General features: G+C 30.4%; 1 protein-coding gene across 7 annotated transcripts; it reads left to right on the top strand.

The window, feature by feature from the left end:
• Positions 1 to 11,703: 11,703 nt before the first annotated feature.
• LOC130820762 (transcription factor MYB124-like) lies at positions 11,704 to 18,502 on the top strand. Of its 7 annotated transcripts, none has more exons than XM_057686266.1 (13): positions 11,704 to 12,557; positions 12,785 to 12,962; positions 13,303 to 13,349; positions 13,628 to 13,684; positions 14,100 to 14,172; positions 14,430 to 14,485; positions 14,664 to 14,846; positions 15,135 to 15,304; positions 15,539 to 15,681; positions 15,765 to 15,907; positions 15,992 to 16,203; positions 16,374 to 16,453; positions 16,549 to 18,502. In XM_057686266.1, the coding sequence occupies exons 2-13, from the start codon at positions 12,876 to 12,878 to the stop codon at positions 16,657 to 16,659; spliced, it is 1,362 nt and encodes a 453-aa protein (XP_057542249.1). In that variant the 5' UTR covers positions 11,704 to 12,557; positions 12,785 to 12,875; the 3' UTR covers positions 16,660 to 18,502. The 7 variants fall into 7 exon arrangements, with proteins under 7 accessions (XP_057542249.1, XP_057542254.1, XP_057542252.1 ...); XM_057686271.1 differs by having other exon boundaries at positions 11,911 to 12,562; positions 12,891 to 12,962; XM_057686269.1 differs by having other exon boundaries at positions 11,912 to 12,294.
• Positions 18,503 to 18,515: the final 13 nt, after the last annotated feature.

Here is an 18,515-nt window from a genome sequence, read left to right as displayed (position 1 = left end):
TTTGACCACAAGACTTTTACCATAGATATATCCTTCCGTCGTGTACTACGGACCTTCGTGTCCAAGATTCTAACCGGTTGCTCAGAGTAAGTCAAGGATGTATCCAAATCTAAAGGTTCGGGATCTAAGAAATGAGAGGCTGCGGCATGATATCGCTTAAGCTGCGACACATGAAATACGTCATGTACCTTTACTAAGGAGTTTGGAAGGGCTAACCGATATGCCACCTTACACCTTACCCACCCGTTCCAAAATTTCATATGGTCCTATGAATCAAGGGCTCAACTTTCCACGAGCACCAAAATGCATTACTCCGCGCATGGGTAACACGCGAAGTAATACCCGTTCGCCCACGATGAACTCTTCTGGTCGTCGCTTTAAATCAGCGTAAGACTTTTGACGATCTTGCGCCGCTTTTAAACGATCCCTTATCAACCTCTTTCTCTAAGTCATCTGGAACAACAATTCAGGTCCCAAGGTCACCGCTTTGGTGAAATCATCCCAATAAACCGGACTACGACAACGATGTCCATACAAAGCCTCAAAAGGAGCCATCTGTATAGATACCTGATAACTGTTGTAAGAAAATTCGACCAGATCCAAATGTTCATCCCACGACCCTTGCCGTTCCATGGCAATAGAGCGCAACATATCTTCTAATATTTGATTTGGTCGTTCCGTCTGCCCATCCGTCTGCAGATGGAATGACGTACTATAAAGCAACGTAGTACCCATTGCCTGTTGTAAGGTTTACCAGAATTGTGACAAATACCGTGTATCTCTATCGGACACAATAGTACGGGGCACACCATGAAATCGCACGACATACTTAATGTAGGCTCGAGCTAATTGTTTCATCTCCCAACGACAGTTCAAAGGAATGAAACGTGCTGATTTAGTCAAACGATCCACTATGACCCATAACGCATCGTTTCCTGCCTTCGTCCGGGGTAAACCCACAACAAAATCCATAGAGATATCATCCCACTTCCACACCGGTATCTCCAAAGGTTGTAGTAAACCTTCTGGTCTTTTATGCTCACTTTTAACCTTTTGATAAGTCAAACAGCGCGTGACATAATCTGCAATATCCTTCTTCATCCCAGACCACCAAAACATTAACTTAAGGTCTTGATACGTTTTGTCACCGCCCGGATGGACTGAAATTTTCGTACAATGGGCCTCATCCAAGATACGTTCCTTCAAAGATTCCTCCTCTATCGGTAAACACCAGCGACCATTGAACCTCAAGCTCCCATCTTCATGAACAAAGAATACCTCCGCTTTTCCTTCCCTAGCTTGTTCCTTTAACTTCAACAGTTTCAGGTCTTTATCTTGAAAATTCAAAATTTCTTCAAAGAACGAAGGTCGAATCGACAAAGCATTCAGGCACCCCTGTAATTCACCCTTACGCACCACTTCTATGTAAAATAATATAATTTAATAATACATATTTATTTTATTTTATTATATCATCTTTTTAAACCCGATAAATTACGGGGTGTTACAGTTTGGTTAGTGGTATTAAATTATGGTAATGGAACTAATTTATAGCGTAAAATTTCACCAAAAGTTCCATATCATTCCCATAGTAATAAAACTTTAATCACAAAAAAGAATTTTGTTTACAAATTTTCATTACCACGTAATACCAATTCTCCCAATGATAATGCATTGGAATGAATTTTTTGAAGAAAATGAGATGATTGATGTTTTGTTAGATAAGCATGGTCATCAAGGTAGCCAAGAGATTTTTCAACCAAAATTACACTAGTTTTTCATTCCTATTACCACCATTTATTATTATTTACCAAACGGGCTGTAAATGTATCTACTCCATTACATACGTTGGAGTATTTGTAATCTATTCAGTTTTTGATAAAATAAATTTTTCTATATCGTGTTTAACACGGGTTATAAACTATTATTACATATATATATTTAACATATAGTGATTATTAAATAACTCGTGCTTAGCACGAGTAATCAACAATTATGTTCTAATGATGTGTAAATATTGTTATTTATTATTCAATTTTCTTTGTTGTGATTTTTTAAAAAATTATTATTCATAACTCTCTTTCTTAACTTTTATTTAATATATTTGTAACGATTATATTATTTATGCATAATAGTTTCTAAATGTTTCGTGCTTTGGCTCGGGTTATCACCTAGTCCTATTATAATTTTACTCTTCAATTTACATTTGATTTTCTAAAAATGTTAATGAGTGAGTGATAAATAGATGAACGTAGTTTTTAATCAAATACTTTTTTTTATGTTTTTAATTTTACCATATTTTTTTTTATCTTTGATTGTTTCTTAAATTTTGCTACAAATATAATTTTGATAGTTGTTCAACAACGTTTATATTAAATAAAATAATTGTAACATTTTTTCAACATTTTATTTTAATATGCTTTTTTAAAAAAATAAATCTTACTATAGCAAGTCATCAAATTATCGGATTTACTCTATGAAAATATCCCTAAAATTTGGATTGTTCATGGTTAATTAATAGATAAAACTATTTTAGGAAAATCATAATTTTGAGTAATTTTTCCAATAATTAAATGCTAAAAGGATTAATTTGTAGACTATAAAAAACTTGGTTTTACACTCAATTGTAGATAATAAATATGATGTTTTTGCAATTAAACTTTATTTGTGGGGCAAAATTGTATGATCTTTTACTTGTTACAACTCTATTCCCTACTAGGCCACAGCTAGAATGTCAAACATTTCGATTACATGTTCATCAAGTTAACGGAAAGTTTGCACTATGAAGCGCTATTTAAATTATTTGAAATGGCCCTCCTTAGCTAATAAAACTTGGGCAACAAAACATTAAGTAGGACATCAATTTTCTTATTGTCAATGTCTTCATCAATTTGTGGATTGTTTAATTATCTTGTACAAACATTGAGAGCAACCATTATGTAATTTTTTTTTTTGACACGGTATATGCTGAGGGAAAGAGATTGTCGAGTATGAATAGAACCCATAAAATTATATTCTTATCAGAATTAAGTAGTAAAATTGCGGTGAATTGTACCCAAGGAAAATTTAGATAACACAAGAATTAACTTTCTAATCTCTTGTAAAAATCAAAATATATAATTTATAAACCAAGAAAACTAACTGAATTTAAAAGGATGTATTTAATTAGCACTTAGAGCTATGTAAAAAGAGTATAAAGATTTTAAAAATATATTGAAGATTAAGTACACTTTATTACATGTAATTTTGTCATACATTTTCAGCATAATAGCATTTTAGAAAATAAATCTAATTCTTATATATGTTTGTTAAAGCAAGTGTCAATAATCTTAATGATGACGTTGACTTTAAACATATAATTGAACATGCTTTGTCTTGTACTTTAAAGAGGGTCGATAAAGATGTGTCATATGTGAATGGTTGAAAGTTTGGAACGATTGATGAGGGTTGCTTGATCAAGGCAACAAGTGGCAAGGAAGTCTAATAGTCGCTCAACCAAATGTGGGCTGCTCGACCGATTGAGCGGGAGTGAGTGGGTCGAGCGAATGGTGCAGAATGAGACAGTAGCTTGTTCTCAAGAGAAGAGGAGGTTTATTATACTTGTAATTATTGAATTCAATATAATAAACTACATTTGAGAGAAAGGTATCCAAGATACCTCATATACACTTGTGTTCATCTTTGCATCATATTTTTCATTTGTTTTTATTTCAATGTCGCTTTTATATATTAGAAACAATATCATATTTAACCTTGATTAAAGAAAACGATAGCTTTGAAGTTTATTTTAAAAAAATAAAAATTTTAAATAAAAAGTTTATTAGTTGTCAGTAACTATAGATAGTTGTGCATATAATTGTTTAATATTAATTAAAGCTATTAATAATTGATTGGCATTGAAAAAAAATTGATGTTCAAAAATACATTTTGTTGAAAATATATGGAGATCAATATCTTAAAACCTATTTTTGATTTTTAAATGATACAGATTATAGTGTTATGAAAACAACTACCTTCACAAATTAAATTCTATTGCTACTTAAACTACTATATACTTTGTCAAACAATAGTATATTTTTCAAGTAATATTTTATTCCCATTAAATTAAAAAACAATTAACAACTACTAACACTGCTATATGGAAGTATTTTTTTAATATAAATAATTATTTAAACCATGTAACTATATTTGATGCTCAAGTAATAATCTGATGGAAAAAAAAACTCTCTTTTTAGATTGGCACAAAGTTAAGTAGCTGTTTGTAGACAAGCTTTTTCATCAAATTCTTTCTTGGCTTGGCTTTAATTCTTTTGCCCTTTTTTCTTTTTTCTTCTTTTTTATAACCTTCCTTTTTCTTTAATTTCCCTTTAATTTCTTCAGCCTTTGTCCTTCAAGTATTAGTCCAAAAGATAGCTCTCATGGACCCTGTGATGGATCAACCGTATAAACTTTTTATATTAATAATAAAGAAAAGGTGACTGAAAATGATAAATGACAATCTTTTTATTTGTATCAATCATTGAAAAAAAAATAGTATTCGTGATCAAATTATATTGAAAGTTGAATATAACAGTGATAAGAATTACATTGACACTACAATATAATTTGCTTTTAGTAAGATATATTTAGCAACATTTAATTTAAATGTAGTAACATTAAATTTTTACTAGTATATATATAGGATTTAGTGACATTTATTAGACCCTTTAGCAGCATAATAAAAAATCACACTAAAGTTTTTGCGACATAGGATTTAGTGACATTTCTCACAAATGTCACTATAGACTATAATAACAATTACATATACCACTAAAGACCCAATAAAGTATCACTAAATGACTTTATAATGAAACTTAAAATAAAAACCAATAATTATTACACTTAAAATTTAAATTAGTGACTCTTTTTAAATGCCACTAAATCTAATATCACAAAAAGTTAAAATTTGTTATAGTGTGATCATGTGCTATAAGCAGGGTCATCTATGGGTAAGGTGAGAGGAGTGGACACTCTAGCTCTCATGGTAGAAACATTTTTTTAATTCGTGTGGTGATCTTAAGTTTTTAAATTTTTCATCAAATAGATAAAAGGCTAAGGCTTTTTATATATATACGTTATTATATTAGCCATCTTAACGACTTTTTTTCATAAAAAACATACAGCTCCACAATCACCTTTGTCAACATATTTTCGAAAATTTGTTCCAAAAAAGTACTTAATTTAATAAAATTGAAGTGCTAATTAAATGAAAATCTAAAGCTCTTATGTTTGGGTATAATAAGAACAAAAAACACTTTACGACCATAAAACTTTTGCATACTTCAAAGGTTCTTAATGTTAATTTATTTTTATTTGTCATCGATAACCCCAATATAGGTGAAAGGAACCAAACCACATTAGGATAATAAACTATTATATTTAAGAAGTTTCATATTAAGTTCATCCTTAGCATCCAAATTTAAGCATCATTATAAAAATAATGAATTATATAAGAGTATATTAAGTATTAAATTAGTATTTCAAACATTCATCATCTCTAGTTATATGATGGGTAAAATACTCACTTTTATATGCATGATAAATAAACTCGACTATTATTAATTTGTTTATATGTTACATAATTATTCAACATCCATAACATTTTTGATTAAATAACCAAAGTCATAACCTAGACAGGTCTAAATGCAGAGATTCTCTCCCAAAATAAGCCAAACACTCATTTTTTAAATTCAACTACCATTCTCCTATACGATATATTACATAATTTAATATTTATTCGACTATTAGATGAACCAGGTCATGTCGTTGATAAGTTGTAGCTTACATCCTCAGTCCTCAAATGTGGTTTGGGACAAGGATTTGGAGCGCATGGAAAGTACAGATGGCGAGTTGGTATTGGTGGGTTAACCGCGCAGCATGGCATAATAAAAGTTCTTTTGAAAAGAAAAGGTAAGGAGGGGCTTTGTTGATGAATGAATGAGTATGAAAATAGAAGTATAAAAAAAGGTGGAAGTATATATAAACAAAAAAAGTCCCCACAAAATAGCCTCTAAATTAATTGGTAATCAATCTCTTTTGGAAATTGGACCTCACTTATTACCAGTTCCACTATAAATGCATTGTCTTTCTAGTAGTCATCTTCTTTTTTAGGGGTGCAATTGGTATTTCATGTAGTGAAAAGGGATGTTTTTTTTTTTTAATGTTTTATTGCATTGTTAGTACATTATATTGCGTGGATTGCATGCTTAGCTATCTATATAAGTTATATTAAAGGTTAATTATCCCATTTAGATGTTATAAATTCACTAAACTTTTTGAGCGCAGTTGTAATTATATGGTGGGACAAAATAAAATATACACATGATCATTAGCTTAGTATCTTGTTTAAAGTTAAGGACTGAGAGGAGAGGTAACTGACAGATCATATCCATACCCCTTTGAGGAGGAGGGTATGAGAAATGCGCAAAATCAATTTAAACCCTCAAATAAAAAGAGTCCTAAAAAAACAAGGAAAAATAATGGTTATAAATTAAAAATGGGAAAAAATGATCTACTTGCAAAAAAGTGTACAGCTTCTAGTTGATCATGATCATTAATGATCTATAAAAAAAATAACGCACATTTTTTATTTTACTTAAATATATATATGGAGTAGTAGTTTAAAATTTTAATGAAATACAAAATTATATAAATAATAAAAATTAAGCTAATTATTGACTTGATGCTAAAAAAAGCTACAAGTAATAAACATAGGAATTAGGATCTAGTAGATAACAGTACAAATGGTTATGATCATTGGCTCGATGATAGACTTAATGATATAGCTACTAGCTAGTTAGCATATATATATATATATATATAGAGAGGATCAAATAAGAAGAATTTTTATTTTGTCATTATATATACAAAAAATGATATTATGTTATAAATTAAGAACATTCTATGAATTTTTGTCATATTATTTTTTCTGTGTAACATATTGACTTTTATAATTGTGTATTTTTGGCTCAATTGTAACCATAATTTTTTTAATTTTAGTGAAATCAATGGTGTAAAGTGTTTCTTACGCTTCTCATTTTCAACATCTTTCTCATTGGATCCCTCCCCTATATATCCCCTCCCGGAGTTTTTTATGCTGGCGATTTTGAGTCCCCAAGTTTCAGTGTTTTATCTCCTATTTATATATTTCCTAATTCCCAATATATATATATATATATATATATAATTCTTAATTAATAAAACAACTAATCATAGTAAGTTTTATTAATCAGAATTTTAAAATATTAGGATATTTTCTAACTCTAAGTCTAGACTCTACATAAGGTCAGAATTGAGTCAGCGTCATACTAAGTGATTGAATTGGATTCCATCGAAGTAAGAATATAGGGACTTATCAGAAACATTGACAAATGTGATAAGAGCATGGCCTAACTAACAAGCTTTATGATTAATCAAAAATTAAATTAAGTTAACCTCACCAATTTAGGGATGCAAACGGGGCGGGGTGGGGCGGGTATTGAAATTACCATTCCCATCCCCATCTGTTAATGCAATCCCCATTCCTGCAGCGGGTATAATTTTTTTTTCCGTCCCCGCTCCGATGGGTTTGTATCTAAAACCATCCCCGCCCCACCATCCATTTGGGTATCCATCCCCGTGTAATACCCATTTTCCCCGCCCCACCATCCGTAAAATCCCCGCTTAAAACCCATTTGTGCCACATATTTATATTTAATCCTTGTCTCAAACAAACGCATAACCAAAGTCTCAAACAAATATACATGTCTAAAACAAAAGTATTTCAACATCAATTCAAAATCATCCAAAGTAAATATAAAATCATCCAAACAAAGATAACAATTAAATATAAATAACCAACAAAATAAAAAAATACACTAATCAAAACAATATTAAAACATGCTAAAACTAAATTAAATTAAATTATCATTAAACAAAAAAATAAAACACTAGTTAACAAATAAGTAAAACAAAAAGTAAACATGAAAAAACACAAAAACAAAATTTAAAATTTGATACTGGATGAAGCATACTTCATAAAAAAAATTGATTAGCTATCTATCTTCCAGGATCCACCCATTTCTAATTCTTTACTGTTTGTTTAGATTATGCATCTTATGATTTTCATAATCCTTATCAAATCTCCAATTAGGCTCCAAAAGGCTAGGGTTTTGAAAATAATTTTTTTTTTTTAAAAAAAAATATAAACCAGATACCGGGTACCCGGTTTCCCAAAATTTGTACATATTTTGAGGCGGGGCGGGGCGGGGCGGGGATGGGGCGGGTATCACCTAAAACCCATCCCCATCCCCGCGGTGGATATGAATTTTATACCCGTACCCGACCCATGACCCATCAAACCGGCACCCATCCCCTCCCGATGGGACGGGTCTCCTATTAGACCCGCCCCGCCTGCATCCCTACTCACCATTAACAACTCTATAATCTAATATATCCGGTAGACTAATAATAATCACACACACAGGCCACAGTCAACAATATTTGAATTAATGGTGGATTTTGAGGTTGCCATGTTTGTACTGAGAATTCAGTTAATGGAAACAGTTTCCCTGAACTATGGCTTTGGCTTTTTTCTTTTCCCTATTCTTATGGAACGGATATAGTCAGCTGCCACACTTTTTGTTTTAACACTATCTAATGCTTTATTACAGTCCTTATAATATTTTTACTAGCAAATAATTAATAATATTAAAAAGTTAGTATTATAAATATATGTATCAAGACGAATTAAATAATATCACAATTTATTAGATTTTTTCTTATAAATAAAGAATGGAAATTAAATAAAACAACTATTTTTTGAGGGAAAATAGAACGACTTTTATTGTTGAATAGTAGTTAAATGCTAGTTTATACTATTATATACTTCTAATACATATTTTACTTTAGTTTAATGCACTTGCTTTTGCTCTATAACTTCAAAAAAATTATATATTAAAAAGGCTTAATATTTTTGTGAATTTTTACTCTAGCTATTAAAAATTCAATTTTGGAGCAATATGTTTATTAATACACTTCCAACCCCACTTTCCACATGGAAGTTTCAGATGGTTATAATATATAATGGAGTAATGTAAAAATGTAGAAAAAGAATGGTGGGTCATGAGAAGTTTTTTAGATATGTCTTGTATGTATGTGTAGTAATCCATTGTTGGATTATGTTTCAAATATTCTACACATAAACATAGAAATTTTATATATGATTTTTTATAAATAATTTAAACGAATTAGAATATATTTATATGATATTTTATTAAATTCATTTTAATATATTAATTTTTAATAATTGTCTTTTATGGGTATGAGTTGTCGTCCATTTTTCCTCCTCGAACCCTGATCATAGTCTTCTTATGAGTGGGATATACTGGATATAATGATGATAAGGATATAAATTTTTAATAACTATATATAGTAAATTTATAAATATTATATCTTGAATTATACTTGAAAATATGTAAAAAAAAAAAATTAAATTTAATCAATATTGTGAATAAAATGGAATTTTTTTGTTAGTACGTTATTTAATAAACTTCGTGGTATGAGTACATTGTTTTGTAGTTAAATTATATGTGGACTTTCAAAAATTTATAACTTTGACTAAGCTTGCATTTTAAATATACAATTAGAAATACTCACATATTAAAGTAAATGGAATAGAAGTAAGATATTGGATTAGATAATATATTAATTAATAGGGGCAGAGCAAAAATAAAAAAATTATTTGAAAATTCTGCGTAATTTTAAAAATTATGATATTTTTTTAACAATTTTGTATTTTCAAACACTTAACATATATTATGTAATTCAATGTTGAGGCCCCTAGTATTTCATGGCCCTGTACAATCGAAGACGTTAAAGATGCTCATAACTTCCCCTAAATATATAAAAACCCATAAATATACAGTATTCTATTACTTAACTTGTTGTATATTAGTGTGATTATGCAAGCAACAATTTTGATAATATTCATTTTTGTAAGCAAGAACCTAGTGATTGAATTATTTTTCAATCTTTCAATAATAATTTGATTATTACTGCTTACAAATTGAATTAATTTTCCCTCTCCTTCTCTGCAAAAAATTCTTATAACCAATAAATTAGGAAAAAACAAAATAGTAATACGTAACTAAAGCGTGTGAAGTAGCTTGGTCCTACTTATCTGTGAATTGTATTATGAATAGCTGATGACAAATTATATTAGTATAACACTATGTATACAACCAAAAAAAACTTATGTGTAAAAATTATTTATATTTATGATCAAATTTATAAAATCTTAGAATCAACACCGATTTTGCTTCAAACAATTCATCATCATATTCAATCTATCTTGCTCATAAGAAAACTATGATCAGAGTCTAAAAAAGGAAGAAAGACGGCAACTCATATCCATAAAAAAGAGTGCGGTCAAAGAGTTCCTCACTTCAAACATTCTATTTCAATATTTTTCGATTTTTAATTTGCTATATATTTAACGCAAATCAAAGCAAATTTAAAATAACAAATAAACTAAGAGAGTACGAATATTTTATTGCGGTTCAAATAAAAGTCATGATAATATCATGCATTGTTTACAAGTCTCCTATTATTAATTTGTGTTGAATTCCAAACTCAAAAATTGAATATTGTAGAAAAAGGAGGGAAGATTTAGGAAATATAATTAATATCATTCCTTTCTTTGCATGGCATATGCATGTAGACAGATCGATGATGTTGCATATTGTTAGACTTATTCGGTTGTATTGCATGCTATTTTTCAATGTGATATAAGCAAACATGTCATGGATGCCTCACTTGCCCATCATGTATTAATAGCTACCCAAATCAAACAAAAAACGAAAATAATTTGTTAAAAACCTACGAAAGTTGACTTTTACAAGGAACCCGCTTACGAGGGTCATCCCATGAGGAAGATACAATTAATTTTAAATTGTAAATTTAAAAATTTTTAATATAAATTTTTCTCATTAATAAATATTAACATTACCATTTGACATTATTTATTTAAAGTAATTATTGATGAGAATGAATTTTTTAAAGAAAAAAGAAAATATAATTATAAAGCATGAATATCAATCTTCCCATATTTTCAAATTATGCTGAAATTTCATTATTATTATTATTATTATTATTATTATTATTATTATTACATATGATGTTAGATATTCTACTCAAATGTAGAAATACATAAATTTTAAACACATAATCTATCATTATATTGACTCTGATGTCATATTAAGAAACTAATTTAATGAAAATTTAATATTATAATTAGAGATTATAACATGTTATATATTCTATGGAAAGAGAATCTAAGTTTAGATACGTATATCTATTAATAATAATTTTTATAACAGTTAAAAAAACAACAATTGAGTTAAATATGTTCACATACATAGATATGTGTTTAACCGACATTATTCTAGTGTCAATAATTTGCTCCTTATTAATAGTTTATTTGGGTACATAGTAGATTTAAGGTAAGGGAGGGATAAAGAGACGGACAACAAGTATCAAATGCAATTATCTTATAAAAAAAATGGTATATGTTTTACCCGAAAGTGACCTAAATCTCCCTCATTATTACTAAAACTTCAACTTTGAAGTAGTAGAAAAATCAAAGGGTAAGTACTGTTTTATCACATTCATTATACATTATTTCTGATTATGATGTGAGATTATTATCTGTAAATGATGTAAAATTAAGCAGATAGATGAGTAACACTTTTTTCGTTCTCAAATATTTACACCTGATTATAAAATATTGTATAAAAAAATATCGCTATCAATTGCAAGTATTTAAAACATTGTTGTTATAGTATTGGTATCTTCTCTTTAAGTGGTTGCATGTGACACAACTATGACAAAGAAAGACTAATCAAACATTGATTTCAAGATTTACATTCAAACTTGGCTTGATGCCCGCCCACTCTCCAATGCATCCGTTATACTCCTACTCCCTTTTCTTCCACTCATTTACTCCATTCTCCCCTTAGCTCCTCTTCCTCTAAATCAGCATGATTTTATTAATTTTACTATCAATTTAATTTTTTTAAAAAAATCCAGCTAAAAATCTCCCCTTTTTCACACACGTAATTTCCCTCCTCATACTAATTTCTTTTTTCAAAAATTAAATCCAATTTTAATTAATCTATCTCATATATAAATACCCAAAAACTACCCATTTTACTCTATTTTTTTACACCATTTCTTCCCCTTCTTTCTTCCTCTTTATACAAACCCAAATTCTAAATTGTAAGTAATTAAAACTCCAATACTATTTAGATTTTATTAGATCTATACCATTCTCTAATCGAGAGTCTCATTGGTCCCGGTCTCCTTATCTAATTTATCTAATTTAATAAGGGTATAGTCTATTATTTTTCAACCTACCTCGTATTTGATCATAGTTTCTATGTACAAGATATATCGAGTATATTGATGATGATGATCAACTATCTATTGTTCTTTAGTCGAGAGTTTCACTGGTCACAATCTCCTTATCTAATTTAATAAGGGTATGGTATGTCATTTTTCAACCCACCTCATATCTTATTATAGTTTCTCTACGCAAGATATCCCGAGTATATTGATGATCATCATTCAATTTATAATCAATTCCCTTAAAAATTATTACCCATATTCTGAATCTCTCTGTTTTTCTCTGTTCTTGATTTAGTTGTTTATTTCATCCATTTTCATTTGTTGATGTTTGATTTATTTTTGGATTTTTTTGATTGAACAGAGTTGATTGATTCATAGTTTTTATATAAAATCAAACAAAATTTAAATCATTTGGGTTGATTGAGGATGCAATTTTTCATTTTCTGGAGAATATGACAACGTTGCAGAAGAAGCAGGAAATTGATGAAGAATCTTCAACTAAACCTAAAGAACGCCGTATTGTTACTTGGACTCAAGAGGTTGACTTTCTATTTTTATCTTTTTTTAGATGTTAAAAGTATGCAAATAAGGTAATCTTGAGTCTGTTTATATTATTATTTCGATAATTTGATTAAAAATGTTAAATGCTATTAATGTCAAAATATATAACATATAACACATAAAGAATTATAATCAAGGATCTATTATGTATTGGGTTCAAAAATATATCATTGTCATATTTAATATATTTATATGATAATTTTATTTATGTATTTTTGGATTGAATTTTTTTCATTCTTGTTTCATAAATTTCTACCTATCATTATCTTGATTTTTTCTTGATTAATTATGGTGTTGATGGTATAATTTGATTCGTAGGAGGATGATATATTAAGGGAGCAAATAAGCATACATGGGACTGAAAAGTATGATCTTTATCTTATTATCTACGATTTGAGTGTTTGATTCTTTGATTAGATGAAATGGGCATTTATTAATTTCTTCGTTTTATTGGTGGGTTTTTTTAAAAATAATCAAGGATTTCAAAATTTGTTATCGTGTTGAGAATTGAGTTTTGTATGAATTAAAACACGTATTATATTTTTTGGCAAAGTTTTTATCCGTTCTGACTTAATTATTTTTTTTCTGCCTAAATTATAATAAAAAATAAACTTTATCGGGTTGCTTGTTTTATGGTTGGCAGTTGGACAGTAATTGCATCAAAATTTAAAGATAAAACGACGAGGCAATGTAGAAGAAGGTAAGTGAAAATTTAATGAAAAAAAGGTTTATGCTTATTTTTGTACATGTGCCATATAAAGTTTTATTGGTCCACTTAAATCTGAGTCTTTTACTGGAATTTATTCTCATATACACTATGCTATTGGTTTTTTGAATTTGCTTATTTTGACCATTTTTATATTATATTTTTAGTCAAATTAGTAAATTTAATGGGATAAAAAAAGTATTTAAAAACTCATATTTTAATTTACATATTATTAAAATACCTTTTATTATTATCATATGTGAATTGTTTTAAAGATTTATGTGCGAGCTATCTCTTTTCTTCCTTGTTTGAATCGTCCCATTTTCTAAATTCTAACCTATATTGTAGCAATTCAAAAGGGGATAGAGGAGTATTGTTTATGATATAATTTTCTTGTTTGATTTTGCAGATGGTATACATATCTGAATTCTGATTTCAAGAAAGGAGGTTGGTCGCCAGAAGAAGATATGCTGCTTTGTGAGGTAATTGATTTAGAGCTCATTATAATTCTAACGGTCTGTTTAAATGGTGATATTAGATGACGAGATTGAAAATTAATGTAATTTAGTTGAAAAACTAATTTATTAGATTTATGATCATGCTTATTCTCATTTAATCATTTATTTTGTACTTTATAGCAGGTTAATTATGGATATATTTTGATTAAAGCAATTAAATGACTTGGATTGAACTAAAATTTGAGAATTTGGTATTGACGGTAGCTTACTGCATTCTGTAGGCCCAAAAAATATTTGGTAATAGATGGACTGAAATAGCTAAGGTGGTTTCTGGGAGGTAAGTCACTACATGTCTTTTAAAGTTGCAGATGATGTTTGTTATTGAGGATTAATATCGAAAACAACCTTTTAGTTTTCACTAACAAGGTTAAGCTTGTACACATTTGACCTCCTCGATCCTGCCTAAATAGGAGTCATTTAATGGCATTGGATTAATAAAATATTATTTATTGCAGGACGGATAATGCTGTGAAGAACCGATTTTCTACCTTGTGCAAGAAGAAAGCAAAACGCGAAGCTTTGGCTAAGGAGAACAACAATACATTCATCAATATGAACAATAAAAGGATTTTGATTGATAGTAATGGCTTTCATTCAAAAGCAATGATAGACATTGCATCACCTCTTAAAAAATTAAGGTAAAGACATTGTTAATCACCCAAATCATTAAGTACAGAGTATATAGCATATTCTGCGCCTACTAGCCTACTGAAACCCCAGAATATGTTATATGTTAATCACCCAAATTATTAACTATAACGAGTTTCATTGGCTGCAACCTTCTTATCTCCTTCGATTAGGATATAGTCTGTCGTTTTTCAACCCTCCTCAGACTATGACTATAACTTATATGAACAGGATACCCATGGTTTGATGATGACTTTATTTCCTACATTACTAAGTACTTACATTTACTATAACTACAGGAGGGCACACATACCAAATCTTGGAGAAAATTTCAACTCTGGGAATATTGGGCTCAAAGAAAGTATACTAGCAAAGCAACATCCAAGACCGCCTTTAGCAGTATTGGCTCAAAATGTCTGCAATGTTGATGGCTCTAAAGTTTTCTCAATGAAGGACACTTTCATCAATGGTAATGACACTAACAACTACATTAGGAGAAATGTTTGTCCAAATTTTGCGGTTAACTTCTGAATCAATTGACAGAGTATATAACATATTTTGGGGCTTCAATCATGAGCTCGAGTTTTTTGTTGAGTCAGTTTCTTGACATGGTATTAGAGGCAAACGTGATGAGAGCTTAAGCTTGAGCTATACATTTGTTATTTTGAATAAGGGGAAGTGATGAATACGGCTTTAATCACAGGTGATAAGAAATCAGAAGGAGCATTTCTCAAAAAAGATGATCCAAAGGTAGCTGCACTGGTGCAACAAGCAGCCCTACTTAGCTCTCTTGCTGTAAAAGTTAACATGGATAACACAAAACAAAGTCTTGAGAATGCCTGGAAAGTGAGAAATCTTCCATGCCCAAATGCTCTTTAGCTTTCGTTTCTTCAATAATACACCGACATTTACAAAAGGACATTAAACAGGTACTCCACAGTTTCTTTGGAAGAAGCAAAGAAAACGAGAAGCAAAGATATAAAAAAGAAGACGTAGATTTACAGCTTAATGATCTCGAAGACTTGATGGAGAATTCGAGAAGAAGCGATGAGGTTATTGACCCATCTCAAAGGTAACATCGATGAATTCGAGTTTTTCGACTTTCAGTAGGGTAAAGTCAATACAAATTGATAGTGTAAAACTTCGAGCTGTGCAGGCAACTTGATGTGTACGAGTCACCAAGTAGCTTTGAGTACAGTACCGGATCAACTAACTTATCCGCTTGCGATCAAGGAGAACATTCTCTTGCTGAGATATCCACGTTTCATGAGGATATCGGAGCAACCTCAAAGTCTACGCAGATAGCAAGTAACGGCTATGTTGACATAACAAACGACAAGCGCATTCCCTGCCTAACAACAGATCAAGGTAATTAAGCTTATCTAAAAGCGAGGGAAACTAACAAATTTTCTTGTCCTCTATGAATTTGCTACAGAACATCCAAAAAGCTCTTACTTCGATTTGCATTATGTAGAAAATTCAAAGAGATATATAGTTTGTGCTGAAAATGATAATTATTTTTGGCCTATTGACTGCAGAGATTTGTTCCCCGATTCAAGTAACTCCTATATTCAGATCTCTAGCATCCGCAGTACCAAGCCCACAGTTTTCGGAAAGTGTAAGCTATCTTTTTCTCTACAAGACATGTATATTCAAATATCGTTCGTTCTTTATTCAGATCATCTAACTTCGTTTATCCCTGTATATTTGCAGGAAAGGCACTTTCTTTTGAAGACACTCGGGATAGATTCTCCTACGCACAACACAATCAACAATCCTTTGCAAGCACCGCCTTGCAGAAAGGCGCTTCTGCAAGGCCTTTGAACAGCAACTTTACCCTGATCACTACTTACAGATAACAAACATCCTTACTACTGTTTCCTGTTTTGTCCTGCCCTGCAGCCACATAGGCCCAAGTTTTTTCGAGAGGCTTTTTGCGATCTGCACTCCAAAGATCCTACATTCGAGAATGTTGTTTTGTGCCTTACAGACAACACGACATTCTCTTCATCAGATCAACTATACACGGCCTGCATTCCCTACATTCTTTGTTTACTGTTTCGCCCTACAGGTTGCCTGAAGCTTAACCTAATGGGAATTAATTTGTCTATGATGTGCGTTAATTCTTTTGTTTTACGAGGTTTCGAGTTTAAGGTAATTTGAATCCCCAGCCACTTTTGTACAGCACCTGCAAACACATAACTTTAGCCTATCCTAGAGTGTATAATTACCATTCATACATGGGAATCCCATCGATCCCATATAGATATAGGTGAAAAAGTAGAGTTGATTTTATCAATGGATTGGTAAATCCTCTTTGGTTTTTGTTTTCTCCTATCTTGGTGTGCAGATGCCATATAGTATAGAATAAGCTTTGTTCAAGGTTTCTAGTTTCCTCAAAAGGATGTACTATTAAACTCAAGATGATTTGAGTTGGAAATGAAAAAAAGGAGTCTGATTTGTATGCAAACAGAATTTCCTACTTGTTTTTGTTCTCTTCCCATTAAATCATGTGCATTCTTTTAATGTAGAATTGCAAATGATGTTTGCTATCAAGAGTCAATTAAAACAGGCAAATAAGGGTAAGATTGTATACATGATCCAAACCTTCAAACCCCAACTAGGTGAGGTATTGGGATAATGAAATGTTATTAGTATGTGTTACCTTCTCGGGTGATCAGGTCATCCAAAAAATTACCAGTGAGGCTGTGACAATTCATCACATAATCACCCCATAGGCCCACTCGTGTAGACACACCCACGGACACCCGTGGGCTCGGGCCCAAAACCCACAGGTAATGAGCGTTGTAATTGCATATACACTTAATGAGGTTCACTATTTCCCAAAATCATATGGTATTTGGAGGATTACGCACCAAACACTATATACAAGTCTACAAGACCACAACTTAATATTTTCGCAATGTGTAATCTTCCTCATGTTACGTATTTCCAACGGATGTTTGGTATATATTATCAAGGAGACAGAAAGAAAGAAAGAAAAGCATAGTTTGGTGTACTTACAGTTACAGATAAAGTTCAAAAGAACATTGTAGCTCAATGAAAGCTGCTCTTGTTGCTCCCACGTATCTCCTTTTCTCAATGAAATTGCTGAATTTTGATAATTTCTAGTGGGGAAGAAGAAGAAGGCGGGGAGGTGAAGATTTGTTGATTTATGTAATTGTGGATTAAAGTTAAAAATTTGTGGAGAAAAAAGTAATTATAACTAACCCATAAAGCTTAAGGTAGGGGTAAAAAGTTGGAGGGAAAACTGTACAAAATAAAGTGAACTCTTTGGATGTGACTTTTCTCCCACCAACTTAAGAAATTCAAATTGTCAGCATGTATAAGGTTTTCAATCATACAGGCACATAAATTAAAGAGCATTGAATATTAGTTTATAGTAATAATATATCTAACTTTAAGGCTGTAATCTGCCTAAAGTATAATACTTACGTTTACTTAATTTAAAGAATTATTTGCGAATTATAATAAACTAGCGTTTTACAAATGCCTACATAGCATGTTAAATTTGATTCGAATCTTAGGTAGAAATTGTATTAACGTTTGAGTATATCATGCTCAAATTTGCAAATTGTAGCTAATATTGTATAAGTAATTCTAATGTTGAATTGTGTAAAGGAGCGTGATAAAGTATTATAACATATAAAGTCATTAAA

This window comes from Amaranthus tricolor, chromosome 8, assembly GCF_026212465.1.
Source record: "Amaranthus tricolor cultivar Red isolate AtriRed21 chromosome 8, ASM2621246v1, whole genome shotgun sequence".
NCBI classification, from domain to species: domain Eukaryota; kingdom Viridiplantae; phylum Streptophyta; class Magnoliopsida; order Caryophyllales; family Amaranthaceae; genus Amaranthus; species Amaranthus tricolor.
Note: the sequence above shows the minus strand (reverse complement) of the source record. Positions and strands in the feature narration are given on the sequence as shown.